The sequence below is a fragment of the Centruroides vittatus genome, unplaced genomic scaffold (assembly GCF_030686945.1).
Source record: "Centruroides vittatus isolate TY-2023 unplaced genomic scaffold, ASM3068694v2 contig_250, whole genome shotgun sequence".
In the NCBI taxonomy this organism is placed as follows: domain Eukaryota; kingdom Metazoa; phylum Arthropoda; class Arachnida; order Scorpiones; family Buthidae; genus Centruroides; species Centruroides vittatus.
The window spans coordinates 896,499-916,822 of NW_027121584.1; the positions used below are offsets into that span (position 1 = coordinate 896,499).

Genomic DNA, 20,324 nt, shown 5'->3' on the forward strand with positions numbered 1-20,324 from the left:
GGCTGTCGTTGGTATCTGTTATTGTTCGTTTTGTGTTATTGTTGTGTTTGTAGTATGATTAGAAATTCCTGAAACTGCGTCAAACTTTTTTCTTAATTTCTTTTTTCATATAATATACGAAGGAAAAGAAAGAGGACTATATGGCTTCCTTGTAAGCAATGAACAAGAAGCCATTTGAGAATAAAATCCAGACTGCAGTTTTTTTTTTTTTTTTTTTTTTTTTTTGTATTTTTACTCTTTCCGCCCTGTGTGCACTGACACGTCCTTTTTTTCCGTACACACTGTGAGCTTAGCTAAGTCTACATCTACAATGGGATGGCTGGGTGGTTAAGGATGAAGCCCAACGTATCCATGGCAGATAACCCGCCGAAAAATTTATATTGTGTTGCATTTTTAGTTTCTTATGTCTTGACACATCTACAATGGTCATGTAAATATATAGCATGTTTTAAATGTAAATGATAAAATTGAAATAAGTTACAGAGATTCAGTCGTAAAAATATAACAAAACAAGATCCACAGAATGAATATGAAAACTTCGTAACTATCAGACAAATATATATATATACATAATTTATTTTAATTTGAAAAATATACGCAAAAATTCAACAACTAAGTCATGATTATAAACAATTAAATTGCAAGTTATGATATGAATTTCGTGGTATTGCCAATAAAGGAAGACAATGAACTGCAAAGAAATGGTCATCGATACGCAGTCTAATTTTATGATATTTGAATTTAACCTGCAGAAATTTAGATATTAAATAACAGCAAATTGCTGTACCAGAAATTTGCTGTTATTTCATTAGTTCTTCAGCCTTCTACATACTGTTTATGTTATCAAATGCAGACAAATTCGTTTCATTCAAATTAACTTTATTTCTATTTGTTCAATATTTTTATTAATAAAAATATATATTAAACATTTTTCGTCATGTATGACAAGTGAATTTTTATAAGTTCCACTTTGGGTACTCCTGATATTCGCGATGAAAAGTTACGATGCACTGCGATAAATTCAAGATAGCTGAATTTCAAGGAACAAACTAACTACTGTATTTCACTACTTCAAACTTTAAGCCTTAGTATTTAAACAAAGGTAATTTACTGTATCGCTGCTTTTACGGTTGTAAAAATAACGAAACAATGGTGAAATGCAATAGAGTTTCTCAATAGGTAGTCCTTTGTGCATTTTTAGTTAATTATTTTTTGTTTTGTATTTTTTTCATATGTTTTGTTATTTCTAAACAGAGTTTCTTCTCTGTTTACAAATAACAAAACTGCCATTCAATGCTTATATACTCTATTAATTCTTGACGGGTAAGTGCAAGTAATATAGAATTTTTCGCTTGACATTTAAATCTAAACTTACAATGTGAGACTCATTTGAAAGAGATGTCTACGATACAAGTACTTCAATCAAATATCCAGAGTCTTGTTCAGTAACGTATAATCAGTCTAGTTATTGTGAGGCCCCAAAGTGAGTTCGAATCTCAAAAGGTTTTACAACAATTTGTAATGAATGATTAACGCAACGCGGAACAAAGAACCGATTCTGCAAGACGTCGAGTTTACCTGTGTCAGAGACGGCGACGCCGGACTTTGACACCATCGCTCATATACAATCGAAGAAAGGAAAATATTTATAAATTAAAACGCAAGGAAATGACAAGAGAAAATATGAGCGAGGGTGTCTTACAGTTAGTTCTATCGGTAATCTCGGTCAGAGTCGAAGAGACCAGTTCGGGTCGCTAGAAAGGTCTCGGGCTCGCGATCCGAACTGGTCTCAATTTTCCACTTGGAGACAGATGAGAGACCAATCGGAGAACGGGAAAGGGGAAGCCCAGCCAATTAGAAGATGCGGAGATAAAATTCTATAAAATTCCGATATTCAAAGACAAGACAGAAGGGTTTTTTCCTTTATTATTATTATTATTATTTTTTGTTTGGTGTCACGACTTGGTGAATTTATAGATACTTGGCAAATTCATCTATTTAATCCATAATCTTTACATAGACGCGTTTCGGGCTTTCGCCCCTCTTCGATCTGTTACGTAATATACATATGTTGTATCTAGTGGGCATCTGTCCGGCACCTTTCGCACTACGTCTTCCCACTTACTTTCCTCTCCCTGCTAACTTGACTGCTTCCCCGCATGTCTTATAGCGTGTAATTTCTCCTTCTCAGAATGCTGCACACAGCCACGCCTACAAATGTATAAATATACTTTTTAAGATATTATATTTAATAGTTGTAACCTCTTGATTGTTGTCATCACCGTCGCCTCATCCTTTTAAGTGCCGCCCCGAGAGACGGCGGAAGATCCTGCAAAACTTCACGCGTGTGTCAAGAAGAACAATCCAAGTCAAGTCGCCGCTGCCCTGGGGCCGCCCCACGGACGAACCTTTACGACGCGGAACATTGTAACCGAAAGTTCGGGATTTTTGTCATCTTTATTCAACTGGCAAGGACTCTTCGTTACCTTGTAAGAAAACTCTTGCTTCTAAAAAACGGTTATGTAAGGCACTTTTGTATTCTCTGCCTCCTACGACACCACCCACATACGCAAGAGCCCCTACGCCATCTCTGACGAGGGATGATCCGACCAATGGCCACTTATACCAATTATCCCTTTGTGTGAAATGCTCTCTTTGAGGTAACTGGTTTCATCATCCCTGGTGGTATGATGAAATCGAAACCATGGATGTTTACCGTTAGTTTAAAAGTTCGGCTCAAGTTTTTCCATCTTCAACGTCTGTTTTTTCTCATTCAGTCCTATCCCAGAGAATAAATATAACTTGCTGTAATATCCTCAACAATAAATTAGCCTATGCTTTATTCTTATTTCTATTTATTTTTATTTAAGTACAACTAAACCAATGAATTTAGTCTTTCCATTGATAGATTAAAAGGTAACAAATGACGAAATATTCTGGTATAATTTAGCTGAATTTTGGAATTCCTTTGGCTCTGTTTGGCCAAATAGAGAAATATTGAAGGCATCATCTTTTCAAAAAAGTTAAAACAGAAATAGCAAGTGTGCATTTTAGATTACTTTAAATCAAACATTTAAGACTTTACGCATTACATTTTTATGTACGTACAGTACAGTACACAACACAGAATTATATATGATGTGTTAATAAATAAACTTTCTCGCAATGTAGTGTTAATCAATATATAGTCATTTTAAAATCGTTTTTGCTGTATTGCTATACAGTATCCTATGTACTGTTATTATATATACAATGTATTACTTACTAATGGTTGATATTACTGTTGGATAGTAAACTACTCTTATCCATTATATTTTCATCACTCCCTTTTCAAAGGACAAATATATAAAAGATTTTTAAGATGACCAGTCCTTCTAAGTTTTAGGAATGGTCGTCTTAAAGGGGTTACTGTCCCTTAGCAGCTTACTATTCTTCTTGTGGATCTGAACACACCCGTGATGTGAATGGAGTTTCTCTTAATGCCTGTGATTAAAGGTTGTTTGTTGGTTCGTTAATGGAATAAGACAACGTAGCACATGGGTAATCTGACGAAGGGGGTGCTTTCCGGGAGAACTTTCTATGGGAAACTGGCCTCTATTCATGTTAGACAAGCGAAGAAAACCGGAAAACTCCATATTGTCAGCCCGTTGGCCTACGACCAGTGTTGAGAGGTTTTATCTACTCTGCCACCGGTGGGCCTACGATTAAATGATCAACATCAAAAACATTTAAATATCTCTCATCCTGAAAAAACAAATAATACTTTATTATTATTATTATTATTATTATTATTATTATGTATAAACACGATAGCTGTTTAAATGATCGGATCTTCACGAAAAGATAACGACGAATAAGCAACATTTGTTTACTCTTATGTAACTAGTAAACGTTTGCAGTAACCGCGATCGATCGATCGATCGAAAATGGCGACTGATCATCCTGTTTCTTTACAGCCTCAATTAAACCATTAATATAAGGAGGGGGAGGTATTTACTATCCAAGATAAGAGAATAAATAAACGTAATATTCAAATACACGCGAAGAGTAAATATAAGAAGGGGAACCGCAAATAACATCAATTATTGATTGTATAGGTCAATACTATTAAAGAAACTACTGAGTAAAGTTAAAAATTATTTTAAAAATTTTTCATATACGGTAAATCCTTTGAAATTATATATATAAACTTTTCTATTATTAAAGTTTAAAACAACAGGTTGAGGGAAAAAACGTGAGACAATCGATTAAAAAAATCAATAATATGCTTGTGTAATGTATATAATATAATTTTCTTCTTTTTATAAGTAAGAACTGCAAATAAATCATTTTTATAAATTTATTTTAATACACGAATTCGTAAAAAAATGACATTTTACATCTGAGTTAGGGAAATTTTGGGGATTTAATAAAATTAATAAACTTTGAACGTATTGAAAATTTCAGTAAACTTCAACTGTTATTTCTCAATGGAAATCACTTTTCGTTGCGAAGATTTTTATTTCTTCTCACCTCTATTTCTACTGATCCTTTTGTCCACTCTGGCCAACTTCGACTATAGAGAGGTACCCATAATCGGTCCCCTCAGAACGATAATAAAATTAAACTTTAAAACTTAAAAATAATAAATTAACGTTATTAAACGCAAAACAAATTTGTAATCATTTGTGATAACGTTATTGGTTTTGAATTTCTAAAATCCCGTTTATTCCCTCTTCGGACAATCAATAACGTCAATTCCATCGATAAAAGCGGTCAATAAATACAATACATTGTGGGAAAAATACGTAAAACGATCGTCTTTAATAACTCAATAATTTGCACGCATAACACATATTTATTTTTTCTATTAAAATAAGATTTGTAAATAAATAATATTTACGATTATTTTTCAACGAATAAATAAAAAATATATATTCCGCAGGAAATTTTTAGGGATTTTTCCCCGACTTAGAAGCTTCGATTACGTTTAATTTTTGTAAGGAGGGAAGTTCGAATCACTATAATTAAAATATATAATACTTTTTCACCTTCGAAATTAATAACGAACGATTTTTTTGGTAAGAAGTTTGAAATGAAACGGGAGGAACAGAATAATAAAATATTAATTATAATTCCGCTACGCCATCGAAATAATCAAATTATTTATATCAAGTTTAAAAATAATTGCAGATATTTCTTACTAAAAGAAAATTCTATGGAAATAAAAGATTTATTTCATGAAATTCTTATTAACCTTACATAGAATTTATAAGTAATTGTTAATATTTTTCTTGTAGATAATGGAGGATAAAGAAGATAAATATATATTCATTGCTGAATGGTATGATAACATATCCGGCTTACTCAGAAAATTCTATTTTACATTTTTTACAATTGATGAAACTATAGAAATGGTGAGTTTATCTCCGTTTAAGGTTTGTATTGATTACGTTAAAATGCACACACGCAAAACGTGTTGCGGAAAGTAACCGAGTGCTTTCTTGGACAATTTTGGACTAGTAAAATGTAAATGTAAAATTTTCCCATTTAAGAACATCTGGAAAGTGGACCGTTTTGTTGCTTTCCCGTTCTACGCGTAGGCTAGTGTCCGGTTTTCACCTGGACAGTCCAGGAATTGACTTACTGTCTGGGTGAACTATTAATTTTGTCTGGGAATTTCGTAGAAATTGTGAAATTAGGATGAAACAAAGTTCTTGCAAATATTGTTATAAATTTACACCATTTGAACAACAAAAGTCCTCGCACTTACTGAAACTCGTCTGCCATTCTGCCATGTTATTCTGTTTATGCTGACATGTGATGCACGACCTGCCTCTTGACTTCTTTTTTTTCTTTTGCTTGTATGTTACTAAGATGACCAACTTTTTTACAATGAAAAGGAGGACACACATAAATTGAAGGAAAAAGTATTGTAAATAAAAGAAACATTTTATTCATTGCAACAATAATACACTATAATAATTTCTACTGCATGCGTATGTGTCGTGTTGTGTTTCGGTAAGAAGTAAACAAAGCTACTTGCATGCAGCGCACTCTCTGAAGGTCTCCTGCACAGAGCACGTGTGTCATTTTGCTGCACTGTACCGAGCCTTGAACTGTCATGTCAAATACAAACACATCAAATCACATTACATGCAATGGATTGGCTCGGCATCAATCAAATATGGAGATTTACAGATTAGTCTTCAAATATCAAAAAGGAGGACATATAGGAGGACACTTTTCAAGGGAGGACAGAACTTACAAAAGAAGGACTGTCCTCCCTAGAGGACAGTTGGTCACCTTAATGTTACTCCTATGCAAGTTCCTAGTCCCTAACTGTAACTGATTTAGAACCAGCATGCACATTATTCTTTGCATTGTAAAATGACATTGTGCATGCGTCAGGAACTTCTGTTTGAACAAACCTGACCTGCCGTCCAGGTCAGTGATTTTGTAAAGGTGGCAACACTAGCATAGGCCAAGTTTGAAGGGATTTTTATTAAAATGCATTAAGAACTTCTAGAGGCTTGGTTCTCATCTCTGAACGACGAGAAGATCGTTTGTGTATCTGAGGTATGACGGATACGCAGATTATGGTTAGGTGTAACGTGTTTTGAGTGTCATTCTGTCTAGACGGAGTTTTTTCTTGTTGTTATTTTAATGCAAAATTGAAAATATGTTTTCTATACACGGTAATATAGGTGTATAAACATAAATATTTGATTCGGGTATCTTAAAGTTGTTGCTTGGGTTGCCATGTGACCGATGGTTTGTGGGTTTGCCGTCGCTTTGGTCTAGGCCTTCTGTATGGTTCATATGTATTAGTTCTAGAAAATATTTCGTCTTTAATCGTAGCAATTTAACTATTCTGTTTATCTATACCAGTACTTCTTATTATCTATTTAGTGCAAAAACAAAAAAATAGATATATTTAAAATCACATTGTATGAATCTTGACAAGAAGGCGTGACATTTGTCAGAGAAGAGGATATTGTCAAGTCTTAGAATTTTCATTTCACACGTATGGCAGATAATGTTACAGTGAGCTAGATACTGAATTTCATTTTTTCTTGGATAGTTCCTGTAATATTTAAATTTTATAGGAGAAAAGCTTTAATTCTTATTTGAAAATCTGATGTAGAGATAACAATGACATGTTAAGCTCAAACAACCTTCTTTAGGACTTTAGTTGGACTTTAGCAAATACTTTGCAAGACTAATTTGATTTTTCTTCTTCACTTCATGCAGTTTTAGACTTATCGGCAATGCCTTTCCTTTGATCTTGAATCCTTTCTTTGGCTTTAAACTTTGAACTGATTGTTGGCCGTAGAGATACAGTACATTAATATCCCAATATTTCTTTGAAAAACTTATGGAATGCATGTAACAGATTATATTGTGATGAACATTTTAAATGAACACTTATTGTTTGAGAAAATAGTACATCATCATTGTTTAAGTGTTGCCAAGGGAGGAAAAAAAAGACTTCTTGAGTTCCCAATTATATAAATGGTAACAAAATCATTTGTTTGTAAGTTGTGTGAATCATGTGAGCAAAGAAAAGAGAACTGCTGTGGTTTGTGTCTGTTTGAATGGATTAACATACACAGAAGTGCCATCAAATTCTTCTGTTCCATAGCCTTCAAGAAATTGTGACACATTGCTTGGTCGGTGGCTTAGTACTCTTTCTCCTCAAAAGAGGACTATGCCACCCAGCTTATATAACACTTGTACATTTTATGCTTGTTTTATGAGTTTGTAATGAAGGATCTCCCACATTTGGAGGCATAGTGAGCACCCAGCTTAATCTTCTTTCTGGTTGATGACAATGACTCTATGTTATTGCAGTTTCTACATTTCAACTGTTTTGTCCATTATGATGGGGCTCTTGGAACATTGTGTATCATGCACATTAACTGTTCACCTGAATTTCGTAACCAGTAGTCTGATATTGGCCCTGGTAGGAGCAGACATCCTGAATTTCTGAGTGAAGTTTGTTTATATTTTTATCTACATTAATTCACTAAAACATGTGCAAACAACAATAATTCTCTCTTGGATCAGCATATTTCACACAACCTGCATACAAATGATTTTGTTACCATTTTCACAAAAATGGATCAAGACTTTTTAATCACCCTGTGTTTAAAAATTAACAATATGTTAATTTTTGAATATTTTATGACACATTAAAGTTGCAAAATTATTTATGGCTTGGCATGTATATATAAGATTTTGTAGCCACAGTTTAATATGCAAGATCTTAAACTGCAAGTCAGACCCATTATTAATGGGGCTGATGCCAGCACTATTTGAAATCTAAACTTATGTTTAGGCAAGTTTCAGCTTATGTACTTACATGGGCATTTGCAGAGGAAGCAAATGGGACATATGTCTCCCTCTGGGAAAGAGTAAAATCTTTCACAAATTACAATCGTAAAGTGATTGAGATATTGTTATGTATGTAAATCTCCAGGAGATAACCCACACCAAATTGCCCCTTGACCTAGTTAGGTGACCCAGCACCTCTGACCTTTGTCGTGTTCCTTTGTCTTCGGTTAGTCGTATGTTAGCTGTGGTCACACTTAGATCTGGAGGCGCATATTATGTTTGTATTATCACAAAGTTACATTTGTATTATAATAAAGTTAATTATATATGTTAATAAGTAATCGTTTATTTTACGAACACAACAATTGGCGGTGAGGATAAAATTGGCAATGAGGATAAAAAGGATATAAAAATGAGTGAACTTGCAGAATTAATTTCAACTCTAAATGTGTTCATTAAGAAACTAGAGTCAATTGGTGGAGACGAAACCAGAACTATCAGTTCAATGAGTTCTCCAAATGCACTCCTTCGAAACTTATGACAAAACTTCCGAGACCTTTGAAAACTATTCCCAACGACTGGACAACTTTTTCAAAATCAAAGGACTAACCAGAACAGATGCCATTACTAAGAAGCTAAAGTAATGATATTAATCAATTATTTTGAACCAAAGCATTATCAGCTATGACCAACCTAATGGCACTGGAAATTCCCCCTAGGCGAACCTTTGCTGAATTAATGAAGTTACTACAAAATCACCTAACACCAAAATGGAATATCCTAACAGAACAGCATAAATTTTTGTCCAGAATACAACATAATGGTGAGTCCATTTCAAATTATGTGACTTCTGTTAAAACAACTCTCGAAAAGCGCAGATTTCAAGTCTAGTTGTAACAATGCGGACTGTATAAAATCCATCGTAGATCTGATAGAGTATAATTCATACATGTAGAGTACAATTATAGAGTACAATTCATACGTGGTTTATGAGATTCCAATATTCGTGAGAAAATTCTACAATAAACTGACCTAACCTTTGAACAGACTCTAGAAATTGAGAAGCTTCCAAAATTGAAAATGATGAAGCATATAAAAGTAACCACCTTGTTCACAAAATTACCAAAAATACTCAAATTAAACAACGCTCACATCCTCAATCACAACCATCAAATCGAAACAGAAGCAGAACAGAAGATTGCAGCGGAAACCCACTTAACTTTAAAGAACTTCATTTAGAAGGACTATGCTTACATTGCAGGAAAAACAATCATAAATCAATAAACTGTAGAGTCAAAGACTGGCTGAAATGTGAACGATGTCATAAAAAAAAGGCCATACAGGAAAAATATGCATATTATCCTTAAGGAAACAAATGTCAACAATTAACAGGAATCATAACATTCACAATATTAGTCACAATGCTTAATTGACTTTGATATAAACAACCTTCTAGACATATTTTTTAATATAATGGGAAACTGATGACAGACTCCTCACAGAAATTTACGTTAATGGTACAAAAGTCCATTTTGAATGTGACACTGGCAGTCACGTCACCATCATCAGTATCAATGAATTCAGTCGTTTACAATTGAATGTGTCCATAGCAAAAATGGAAGTGACCATTTGCAGTTACACAGGAGACATTTTCAAACCTCTAGAAGTAGCAAAAGTAAAAACTATATATGGTGGTAACTACAATATAGAGGACTTGTATGTCATTCCCTTCCAAAAAAAATGCAATAGTACGAAGAGATTGCATTCGAAGTTTAAAGATTGACATCAATGAACTCAGCCATACAACTAAGGTCAACAAAATTTCATCAACAGAAGGACTCCAAAAGTCTCCAGACTAAATAAAAGCCATAGGATGCACCTCACCCCAAGAAATGTGGAAGAATTACGCCTCAATGATACTTATCATGACACTGTTGTTAAACATATCTTAACTGAAACTATCACCGACAAGGACATTCGAAGAGAATCATCAATTGATAAGGTAACAGTCAACAAGCATTTGCATGACTTATGCCACCCAATTCCACTCATTAAAGATAATTTCAATAAATTACAGAATGGATCTTATACAAAAGCCCCAATACACAAATGGGAAATGCCTAGAAAAAATTGGCAACATGTACACATCGATTATGCAGGACCATTCATGAATCATTATTTCTTTATTGTTGCTTATGCCAAATCAAAATGGCCAGAAATATTCTATACAAAGAAAGCACCAGACACATCCATCACAATTCATTTTCTACGTGAAGTCTTTGGTTGATTTGGTCTACCTGAGATTTTAGTAAATGATAATGCAAGTATTTTTAAGTCACAAGAATTCCAAGTTTTGTTCAAGAAATGGAATCTGTCAAAGTTTAATAGCACCGGGACACCCAGCCACAAATGGTCAGGCTGAAAGATACTGTCACACCTTAAAAACACACCTCAAATGTATGAAGCATGAAAGTGGTACTCTACATCACAAGCTCCATGAACTACTATTCTGATATAGAACAACTCCCTTATCTAACAGGAAAAGTCCAGCAAAAACTTATTAGGGCATACAATAAGAATAAAATTAGATCTGTTCAAACCTCAGGCACAAGCTTCCCAAAGGAACATAACCGAACAACCGATATTCTACAAATTTTATTGTGTGGGAGATTGTGTACAATCCAGAAATTACACAACGTCCGGTCCTTGGAAATATGGTATTGTTGCTGAATGGCTAGGTCGTGTACATTACTTAATTGAACTTGACGATGGATACATAATAAAAAGGCATTATGATCAACTACACCTGTGTGAAATTAACAAACAGACAAATCCTATTCAGATAGGATTCGACTTCAAGAAAAAGAAAATTGACAGGTGCAATGACATAGTAAACAATGGAGACTCATCCCCAGCTAGTGCTAGTCCACACCCAAGCACAGTTAGCTATGACGAAGGAACTGTAATGACTTTACGCAACAAAAATGAGACAATGACAAAAACAGCTTCCGAATATCTCCCAGAGGAGGAGGGGGAGAATCTAGCTAAACAATGACAAACTCAAATGAATTGGAGCCTCAATGATCAATGCAAATACAAAGATCAGTACAATGCCTAAATCTTTAAATGAACAAATTTTAAACAACATAAGCGTGGGAGAATTGTTATGTATGTAAATCTCCAGGAGATAACCCACATCGAATTGTTTCTTGACCTAGTTAGGCAACCCTGTACCTCTGACCTTTGTCATGTTCCTTTGTCTTTGGTCAGTCATGCATTAGCTGTGGTGACACTTAGACCTGGAGGCACATGGTTTGTATTATCACAAAGTTACATTTGTATTATAATAAAGTTAATTATATACGTTAACAAGTAATCGTTTATTTTACGGACACAACAGATATATAACCTTGCAGCCTCAACTGTGGGATGCTTTGATGCAATATTGCATTCTATAATATACCTGTGGAAAAAATCCAAAACATTAAAAAATTAAATAGAACTTTATTGTTGTAATTATTTATCTCCAAGCTTTGCCAGCAGAAGATTTTCTGCAGAGAATCCACTCTGTAAGCATACTCAAGCATTTTATAGTGAACATATTATGGGTAGTTTGCCAGAATCATATTATGTTCAAAAATCAAACAAAATGTCAATCTGGAATTTCTCATAAAATTGAATAAAGGTCCAGCTGTTGAAAGAGGTGAATGAGGAAGATTGAATATCATGTACTCAAGTATTTGAATGGCATAAGAGATTGAAAGATAGTCAAGAAAATGTTGTTGATGACAAACAGCCAAGACAACTGAGCACATTAAAAACAAGGAAATTCTGGATAGAGAATAGGACAAATTGTCAGATAACAATCTACAGATTTCTTATGTCTCATACTGTAAGCAAAATAACTGTTCAGATATATTTAATGTGATTGTTATCCTGTTGCACACAGAGATTCAGATGGATGATCCAATCATTCCAAGTACCATGTGAGATCCTTAGAGGACTAATAATGTATGTTTTGATAATTAACCTCTCTGGACACATTAAATTAGCCTTGTCACAGAAAAAAATATGTTTTTGACAAACTGTAGATCAATCTACACTCATAAAACTATATTTATTGATCTGGATCATCTGCACTCAGTTTCTGCAGTAAATATAGTTTATAAGTGTGCCACTTGAAGACACTGAAGATGTAATGAATGCCTCTTTTACTGATCCCAGGTAGAGCAGATGGACAGTATAGATCTATGAGGACTTTTAACATCATGACAAAATTGCCATATATGTGTTGTCATTGGTTATGATTTTTGGCCAACTTGAATGCTCTTTGTTGGCTGTGGATCCAATTCTATTAAACTTTGTTGTGTGCCTTACGTCTTTTCCTGACCCCCCTTCGCCACGTGGTGGGTCCGACTCGGTGGAGAGGAGTTGCGTAAATCTGGATGTGTAACCTAGGCTGGGAGATTTATTGGAGGGTGTTTTGGGGAGAAGTTAGAATGGGAGTGGAGAGAGAAGGAAGAATCAATAGGGAAGAGTGTGGTGTGTGAAAATGCATAAAAAAAAATAGTTGGGAAGCTGGAAAGTAAAGACTATGCAACCAGGTCAGCAGGAAGATTTTGTTTTTGAACTGTTTTCTGTCCGATAAGAAGTAAAAGAAGAGGTACACTTTAAACTCATTGTCGGTACGTTTTATGTCTGCGCATTATGGAAATTCTGTAGCATATCATTGTCGGGAGAATTATGTGTTAAAGCTATTCGGTAGATTGGATTGTCGGGCTCTGTACGTTCCTGTGTGTTTCCCTAGATATATTGTATGTTCCAAGGAAAATTAAAGGGTTATCTTGTTAATTTGGATAGTTGTCTTTGTCTAGTCCCTACTGAGATAAATGGATTCCCCCTTCTAAGCATCTACTCTATCAAGTCCGCTTGTTATCAAATTGTCCCATCGAAGAAATCACTGAAGTTCTCCGTGTCGACTCGTTCGTACTTTATATAATCGCACAGTTGTTCCATAGTAGTACGTGAAACTGATGCTTGTTCTGGGTGTTTGTGGTTGAACTCCTTTGCCTCTTACTGTGCTGGTCATTAGATGATCTCAATGCATGACAAATGCATTGAGATTGTTCTGAGATGAATAAACCTATTTCATTACAGTTTGTTTATAGTGCCTGACTTATGGGACACCCTATGTAAAGAATTTTGATTAAGCTGAGAGAAGGTTAGAAAAAAAGAAACTGGATTTTTGGAAGAATGATTGAATTCTCTATCTTGACAATAAACCAGCCCACAATGCACTTTCTGTTAAGAAGTTTTTGTTGACAAATACATTACAGTGCTTTAGTATTCTTTCTCTTAGTATTCTTAGTATTATTCACATGATATAACTTCCTGTGATTTTTTCTTATTCCCAAAAGTGAAATACCTACTAAAAAGAAATAAAAATTTTAATCAGTAGAACAGAATAAAAAGAAAATGACAGATCTACTCAATGTATTGACAGAAGAGTAACTGCAGATTACTTCAAACAGTGATAAACAAGAATGTAGCAATACATTGAGGAAGAAGGAGAATATATCGAAGGGAATAAAAATTAAAATGTAATATTTTCAAAATATAGTATTGTAATTGTATCAGTCTCATTACAGATATTTAATAGCCATGCTTGTATATATCATAGCATTAAATTGTAGTTCAATACATATATTGTCAGTTTCAGTATGCCTTACTGCTTGTCAATAGTTTGTTATACTTGATATTTTTATCATGTTTTATATGATGATAAAAATATCAAGTATAACAGTGTCATAAGACAGATTTAATTACCGGAACAAAAGAACTCTGAAAAATTTTTATTTTAGAAATATGTAACTTAAAAATAATTTTAATATATAATTATTTTAATTAATTGTATGTATATATTTTAGTATGATATGATCAACAAAAGACTGTTTCTAAGGCGAACTCCATGTTCAACAGTTAGACAATCTGACATATATCTCGGAAGTATACTTAATGTGATGTCAAGACAGATAAAGTTAGTTGATTATGCCAATTTAGCAACCAGACAAAAACTTGACATTACAATAGAAAGGTAAGAATTTTATTTTATTTTTTCCCATTTAAATAATTTATTCTCAAACCATGCTACATAATTGTAAAAAGGAGTTGTGAAGATATCATAAATAATTAAAAAATTTTACAAAAATTCACCAAATAATTTGCTTCTTACTCTGTAGACATGAATTAGTTTTTCTTTTTACATTTCATAATTACATATATTAATCATATCTGAAACAAAAACATGTAACAAAGTATCTATTTCGAAGTTATTAAAGAATTTATTTTACTTCAAATTTAAATATACATTAAGATTTGTTTGATAATAAAATTTATCATAATTTAAACATTTCCAATTTTAATTTTTAAATTAACTGTATTATGTTTATACACTACATCATTCAGTGTATGTGGTTATATAAAATAGAAAATAGAAAATCTAACTTGATTGACAAGAAAAAAGGACTAATCTGGAAAGAAGACAAATCCCGAATAAAAGCATTTTGATGCTTTTATTGGTTCTAAGATGACTTATTTATTTCCAGTCTGGGGACTGGAGTTTCTGTCTAAACTAGAAAAAGTACAGATGAAATATTTTAAGAGACTTTTTAAAAATAGAACATTCAGGTTCAAGCTCTGCAGTTTGTCTTGAATTGGGAAGACCTCCATTGGAATTGAAATTTGTCAAGGCTATTCTTCTGTTTTGGTCAAAAGTTATGGAGTTACCCTCATATGATTTGTGCTGAATTACTTATAATGTTTTGTTAACAGTAGTCAAACTTGATAAGAAAAGTTGGCCTACTTCAGTTAAGAATGTTTTTGATAGCTTGGGTTACTCCTTTTTGTTTTCAACTCAATCAGCTTCGTTGTTGAGAACTCACTTAATTTAAACTAGGTCAGACCAGCTGTGGAATCAGGGTATATCATCTGCTTCAGCTAAATGAGTTAATTTGTTTGAAATGCACTTGGGTTGGTGTACAGCTAACTACTTTAAACTGTGAGACTAATTTTTCTACAAAAAGCCTCATTATACAACTTAGACTTAATAAATTTTGGATTCTGTTAAAGGGCTATTGAATAAATACATCAAGAGAAAAGTTCTGTAATTATTGCAGTAATAAATAGGAAAAGAATCTCTTAATTCACTTGTTTGGTTTTTGTCAAGTGATATATCAACTAAAATGTTTTGTACTAGGAGAAGATTTCAAGTATAATCATTTGAAAAATGAGGACATGTCAAAAAATTACTCTATTTAAGATTTCCTTTTTTTTTTCTAAATCTTTAGAAGTTTTGTGATAATTTAGTACTATGTATATTAAATAACATTATATAGCTAAATTGTTCCCCCATTGTAAGAAATAATTTAAATCAATAAACATTAAATCTAAATCTAAAGTAGAAAATCAAATTGAGTTTGTTGTAAATGTTTATATTCTAGTGTTTTAAAAACACCCAATCTAATTCAAATAGCAAGTTATTTAAAGGAAAACAAATGTTTTTGATCGCTTTTAATAATCACTATTGGATTTCAAAAGATTCTGATCAAACAACATATTTAAACAATATTTCATAAATGTAAATATGATGCAATCAAACAATAAAAGATTAAAAGATTGAAAATAAAGTAATATATATGTACAGTACATTATAAATGTTACAAAATATAATCAATTACAATTTTAATACAAAAAAGAACAACTTCAGTATTAACTTATTTCCTTAATTTGCTTCTTCAGAGTTTATATTTTCTAGCACTTTTGGGTTCCTGTTACTCATCATTAGGAACATTCACAGTAAATGTCAAAAACCAAACTTTCAAAAAATATCAGTTTATGTGAGAGAAAAGCATCCAAAACCAAATACATTTCCATTCAAAATAAAGATGTTTAAACTTATTCTCTTAATGTAAATTGTTTTTCTCACTTGTAGTTTTTAAAAAATTTTTTTTGGCCAATAGTCATTTTTATTACATTCTTTGAGTCTTATTTCTCGGATCCTACCACCACTCTTACTTCAACCTCTACTTTCATAACTTCTTTTTTCCTCTCCCAATCATGTATTTTCACATATACTTGGTAAACTTTTACAGCAATTATTATTAATAATAATTTTTTCAAAATTTTTTCCAAAAATTCAGATTTTTTTCACTCGATATTTTTTCCTCTTTTAAGTCTACTACCATTCTTGCTTCTTCATACTTAATTTGTAAAATTCTGTCATATCTTTTCTGCATCAAAGCCATCATCGTGTTACCTGTTCTTGAGTTCCTTTTGTGTTCTCTTAACCTTTCCACAAGGGACCTTTTTGTTACTTCAATGTACATATTTTTAAATTAAAAGGCACACTATAAACTCTACTTTTTCACTATCTTCTTTTATCTCTTTTTCCTTAGGGCATTAAAAATCATTATATTTCTTTTAAGCAAAATTTTTTTATCCATTTCTTTCTCTTTCTTTATCATACTCTTCCTCATCCTGTCTACAAAGTGCATGACCATTCTTCCACTGCATTCTTTTCTCTTTCTTCTAACTTTATCCTTCTCCTTAATTTTTTATTACATTTTCCCACAGTTCTTCTAAATAAAGTTGTATTCATTCTATTCTCCCTCACTATTTCTTCAACTCTTTCCTCAGTCGACCTTTCTTGCTAATATAAAAGCCCATAGTTTTGAAATCATATAAGCACTCTCCTCTCTGTTTCACACCACTTCATATACATCATATTTGTTCTGTCAATTCTCTTATTATCTAGTTAAGATTCAAAGTAAGTATACTTTTAATCTTAATGATTCAAAATCTTAGTGCCTGCTATTCACCAGAGCTCTAAACACTGCTTTCTTATATTCCAAAGGTTCCTTGAATTCATACACACATATACAGGTTTAAAGATTTGTTTCTTCTTTATCTGAATCTTAACTCTATTTCCTGTTCTTTCTACTCACATATATAAAACCACTCAAACTTTTGTTTTTTAAATATTTTGGGTTTATGTATAATTTATTTATCTTTGTCTCCCTTGAAGTAGTCTATCCTTGGTTGATACATCTTCCAATGATATTTCTACTTCTGAAAGCAGTCCTGAAACACATTTTCCATGATTTCATGAAGCTGTTTGCAAATTTTATTTCTTTTATCATGTAAAATTTTTATCTTTTCAATGTGAATTTTAGCTTTAGAAGTAAAAATTGTAGTGAATAAAGTAGAAGCATATGGAGGATGAGGAAGCATAGCCATTTTATTTTTTTTCACAAAATTCATGAATTGTAATCACTGCATACTTGAGCACATTTATGGTAGAAAAACCATAAGTTGTCATTTTAAAGTACCAAAGTATCTCCAAATATATTTCCAGAGTCATTTGAGCACTTAAAGATAGTAATATCCATTTGCTATTTGTTATGTTGGCGGAAATTCATGTTGAATGACACTCTGTAGTTATTATCATACGAGACTGTGCACTGAACAGAGAGTTTGCATTTGAAACATTGATACAGTTACTATTCAATTCTAGTTTAAAAATTTCTAGCATTCCTAAATATTAGCTAAATGCAGATCATTTGTCATTCTGATAATCATCGCTTGGTTCCCTAGAACTTCAATATTCAATATCTAGAATATGAATTGTGGCTCACATTATATTGATACTCCTTAATTATTTGCACCAAGGTTCTTAATGTCATTCCAATATAAACGGACTGAGTTTTAAATCTAGTATCTTTTATTGATATAGAACAAACACCTGCTCCATCTTATTTGCGTAATTAGTTTCTATCATTGTTAAATCAACTAGTATTCAGTCAGGTTTTGTTTTACAAAATTAAAATTTTACAGTAAAACAAATAGCAATGCCAGAATATATTTGGCTAATACATAGACTGACAATAGATACTGTTGTTTAGCTCTGTCATAGTTATATCATTGTTTCAGTAAAATTTCACTTTTGTCCCAGTTTTTTAAAATTGAAAAACTTAGCTCTAGATTGTATATTGTGTTATTGTATATGATTTGTTTTGAAAATATTTATTTTGCATTGATAAGGATCAGGATAAGGATAATTTCAATGAATAGTACTGAGGAAGAAATGGCATGAAATATAGCTTACAAAATAGTTTCAATGAATTTAAGGAACATAAATTACATAAAAATGAAGAGATGAAATTTAACAATTTGCTGTTGTCTGAAGCAGTTTTGTATTTCAAAGCTTGAAATACTTTAAGAAAAGAAAAACAGATTACCTGAAACTCTTGACAACTTTTCCCTAAGTGTAAATAAATAAGAAAAGTCTTGGCAGGTGAACTCATGTAATAAAATAATATTTCTAAGTGTAAATATTGAACTAAAGCCTTTATTCAAATAATAATAAAATTATAAGAAGCAGAATATTTTGAATTTTGTAATTTTGCTAAACTCATTTTTTGATTTTTTGCAGTGATAATTATCAAGAAAATAGATTATTCAGACAATTTGGTTTTGAATATATAAATGCAGAATAAATTTTCATTCTTTATGCTGTTTGTTAGGTTTATTATGCAATATTTCTTGAAAATTATTTACATTTTTAACTATAAGAAATATGATCAAACTATTATTTACTCATATTTATAATTGCATCTGTTTATATTAAAAATTAGATAAAAATTATTTTTCAGAACATTTGGTTTATTGAAGTTTCCTGCCCTTCAAAAACTTGGTTACATAATGGATACTATATATAGAAATGATCTCACAATAAGTAATGCCAGAATGCTGTATCTTTCTGAAAATGAATCAAGAGTTTTATTGAAAGAAAATGAGAAGGAAATACAATATAGGTAATTCATTTTATGGTTTGATTTTGTTTGAAAATCTATATTAATTATTATTTTAACATTACAGATATATTATTCAAATAAACAAAATTATTCTTAAAATTTAAAATTAATATTTTAGTTTGTACTTAATAATAAATAATTTAGAATAATTAATTGAATTATATTAATTTATAGAAAATAAAGATAAAATGCCAATTTTAAATTTGATTTGAAAAGTTATTATTATTAACTTATACAAATGTATTTCAAATACTTATACATATATAATTTTGCATTACACTTTTGTCTTTATATATTTAATGCTTATAATAATAATAATAATTTTAATATAAAAGTATTGAATTAATTTTTAAACTTTTTAAAGAAATTTTTTACATGAACTATTTGAGAGAATCTATATTTTTTTTCATTTAATTACAGTAACCTTAAAATTGTTAACACAAAAGATATGCATTAGATGATATATTGTTGAAATCAAAACTGTGTGTCCAACTTTAGTACACATGTTCATTCAAATTCTGATTGGTGGAATATTAGCATTCTGGATTATTAATGAACAATTTCTGATTATCAGCTACTTTTCAGAGGGTGTCAGGTTACTGGGTGCCAGATTAAATAACTTCTACAGTAAAATATATAGTATCATTACAGCATTTTTGTTTCTGTCTACTGCATACTAAAGAAAATACAGTTTATATACAATTTCTAATAGGGATACTAAATGAGCTTATTTATTGCATTACTGCTTAAAAAAATGTCATTTTATAATTGTTTGTTACTAAGATAATTGATATTTATAATCTTTAATAACATGCTAAAACCATGGGCTGATAGGTAAGTAGATGTTTTAGTGTCATTTGAAGAAATTGAATTTATTTTGATGAACTGGGAACAAGTTAGAATTGTTTCCATAATAAGTAATTAAAAACTTCTAATGTTCAATTTCTATATCCATCATTCTATCATTAGAATTATTTTCAGGAATGCTTTAGATTGAGATAATGATAAGTGACTGTGTTGATTTCAATCATATATTAGTGTTATTTTTTCTCTTGTAACAACTTGATTAATGAAATAAATCTAATTCTAATGAAAATTGCATTAGTTATATATATAAAGCACTGACTAGTTGTGTAT

The 20,324-nt window shown here is 31.6% G+C and overlaps 1 protein-coding gene across 2 annotated transcripts in view; it reads left to right on the forward strand.

Annotated features, from left to right (window-relative positions):
* The first annotated feature begins 4,937 nt into the window (after positions 1-4,937).
* nmdyn-D7 (nucleoside diphosphate kinase homolog 7) overlaps positions 4,938-20,324 on the forward strand; it is a 49,597-nt gene continuing 34,210 nt past the window's right edge. Inside the window, exons 1-4 of one of the 2 annotated variants that reach the window (XM_067265848.1) lie at positions 4,938-5,060; positions 5,280-5,396; positions 14,244-14,410; positions 19,026-19,187. In XM_067265848.1, coding sequence (XP_067121949.1) covers positions 5,283-5,396; positions 14,244-14,410; positions 19,026-19,187 — 443 coding nt within the window. In that variant the 5' untranslated portion in view covers positions 4,938-5,060; positions 5,280-5,282. Of the gene's footprint in view, positions 5,061-5,131; positions 5,397-14,243; positions 14,411-19,025; positions 19,188-20,324 lie in introns of those variants that run through there. The other variant, XM_067265850.1, reaches the window with a different exon arrangement.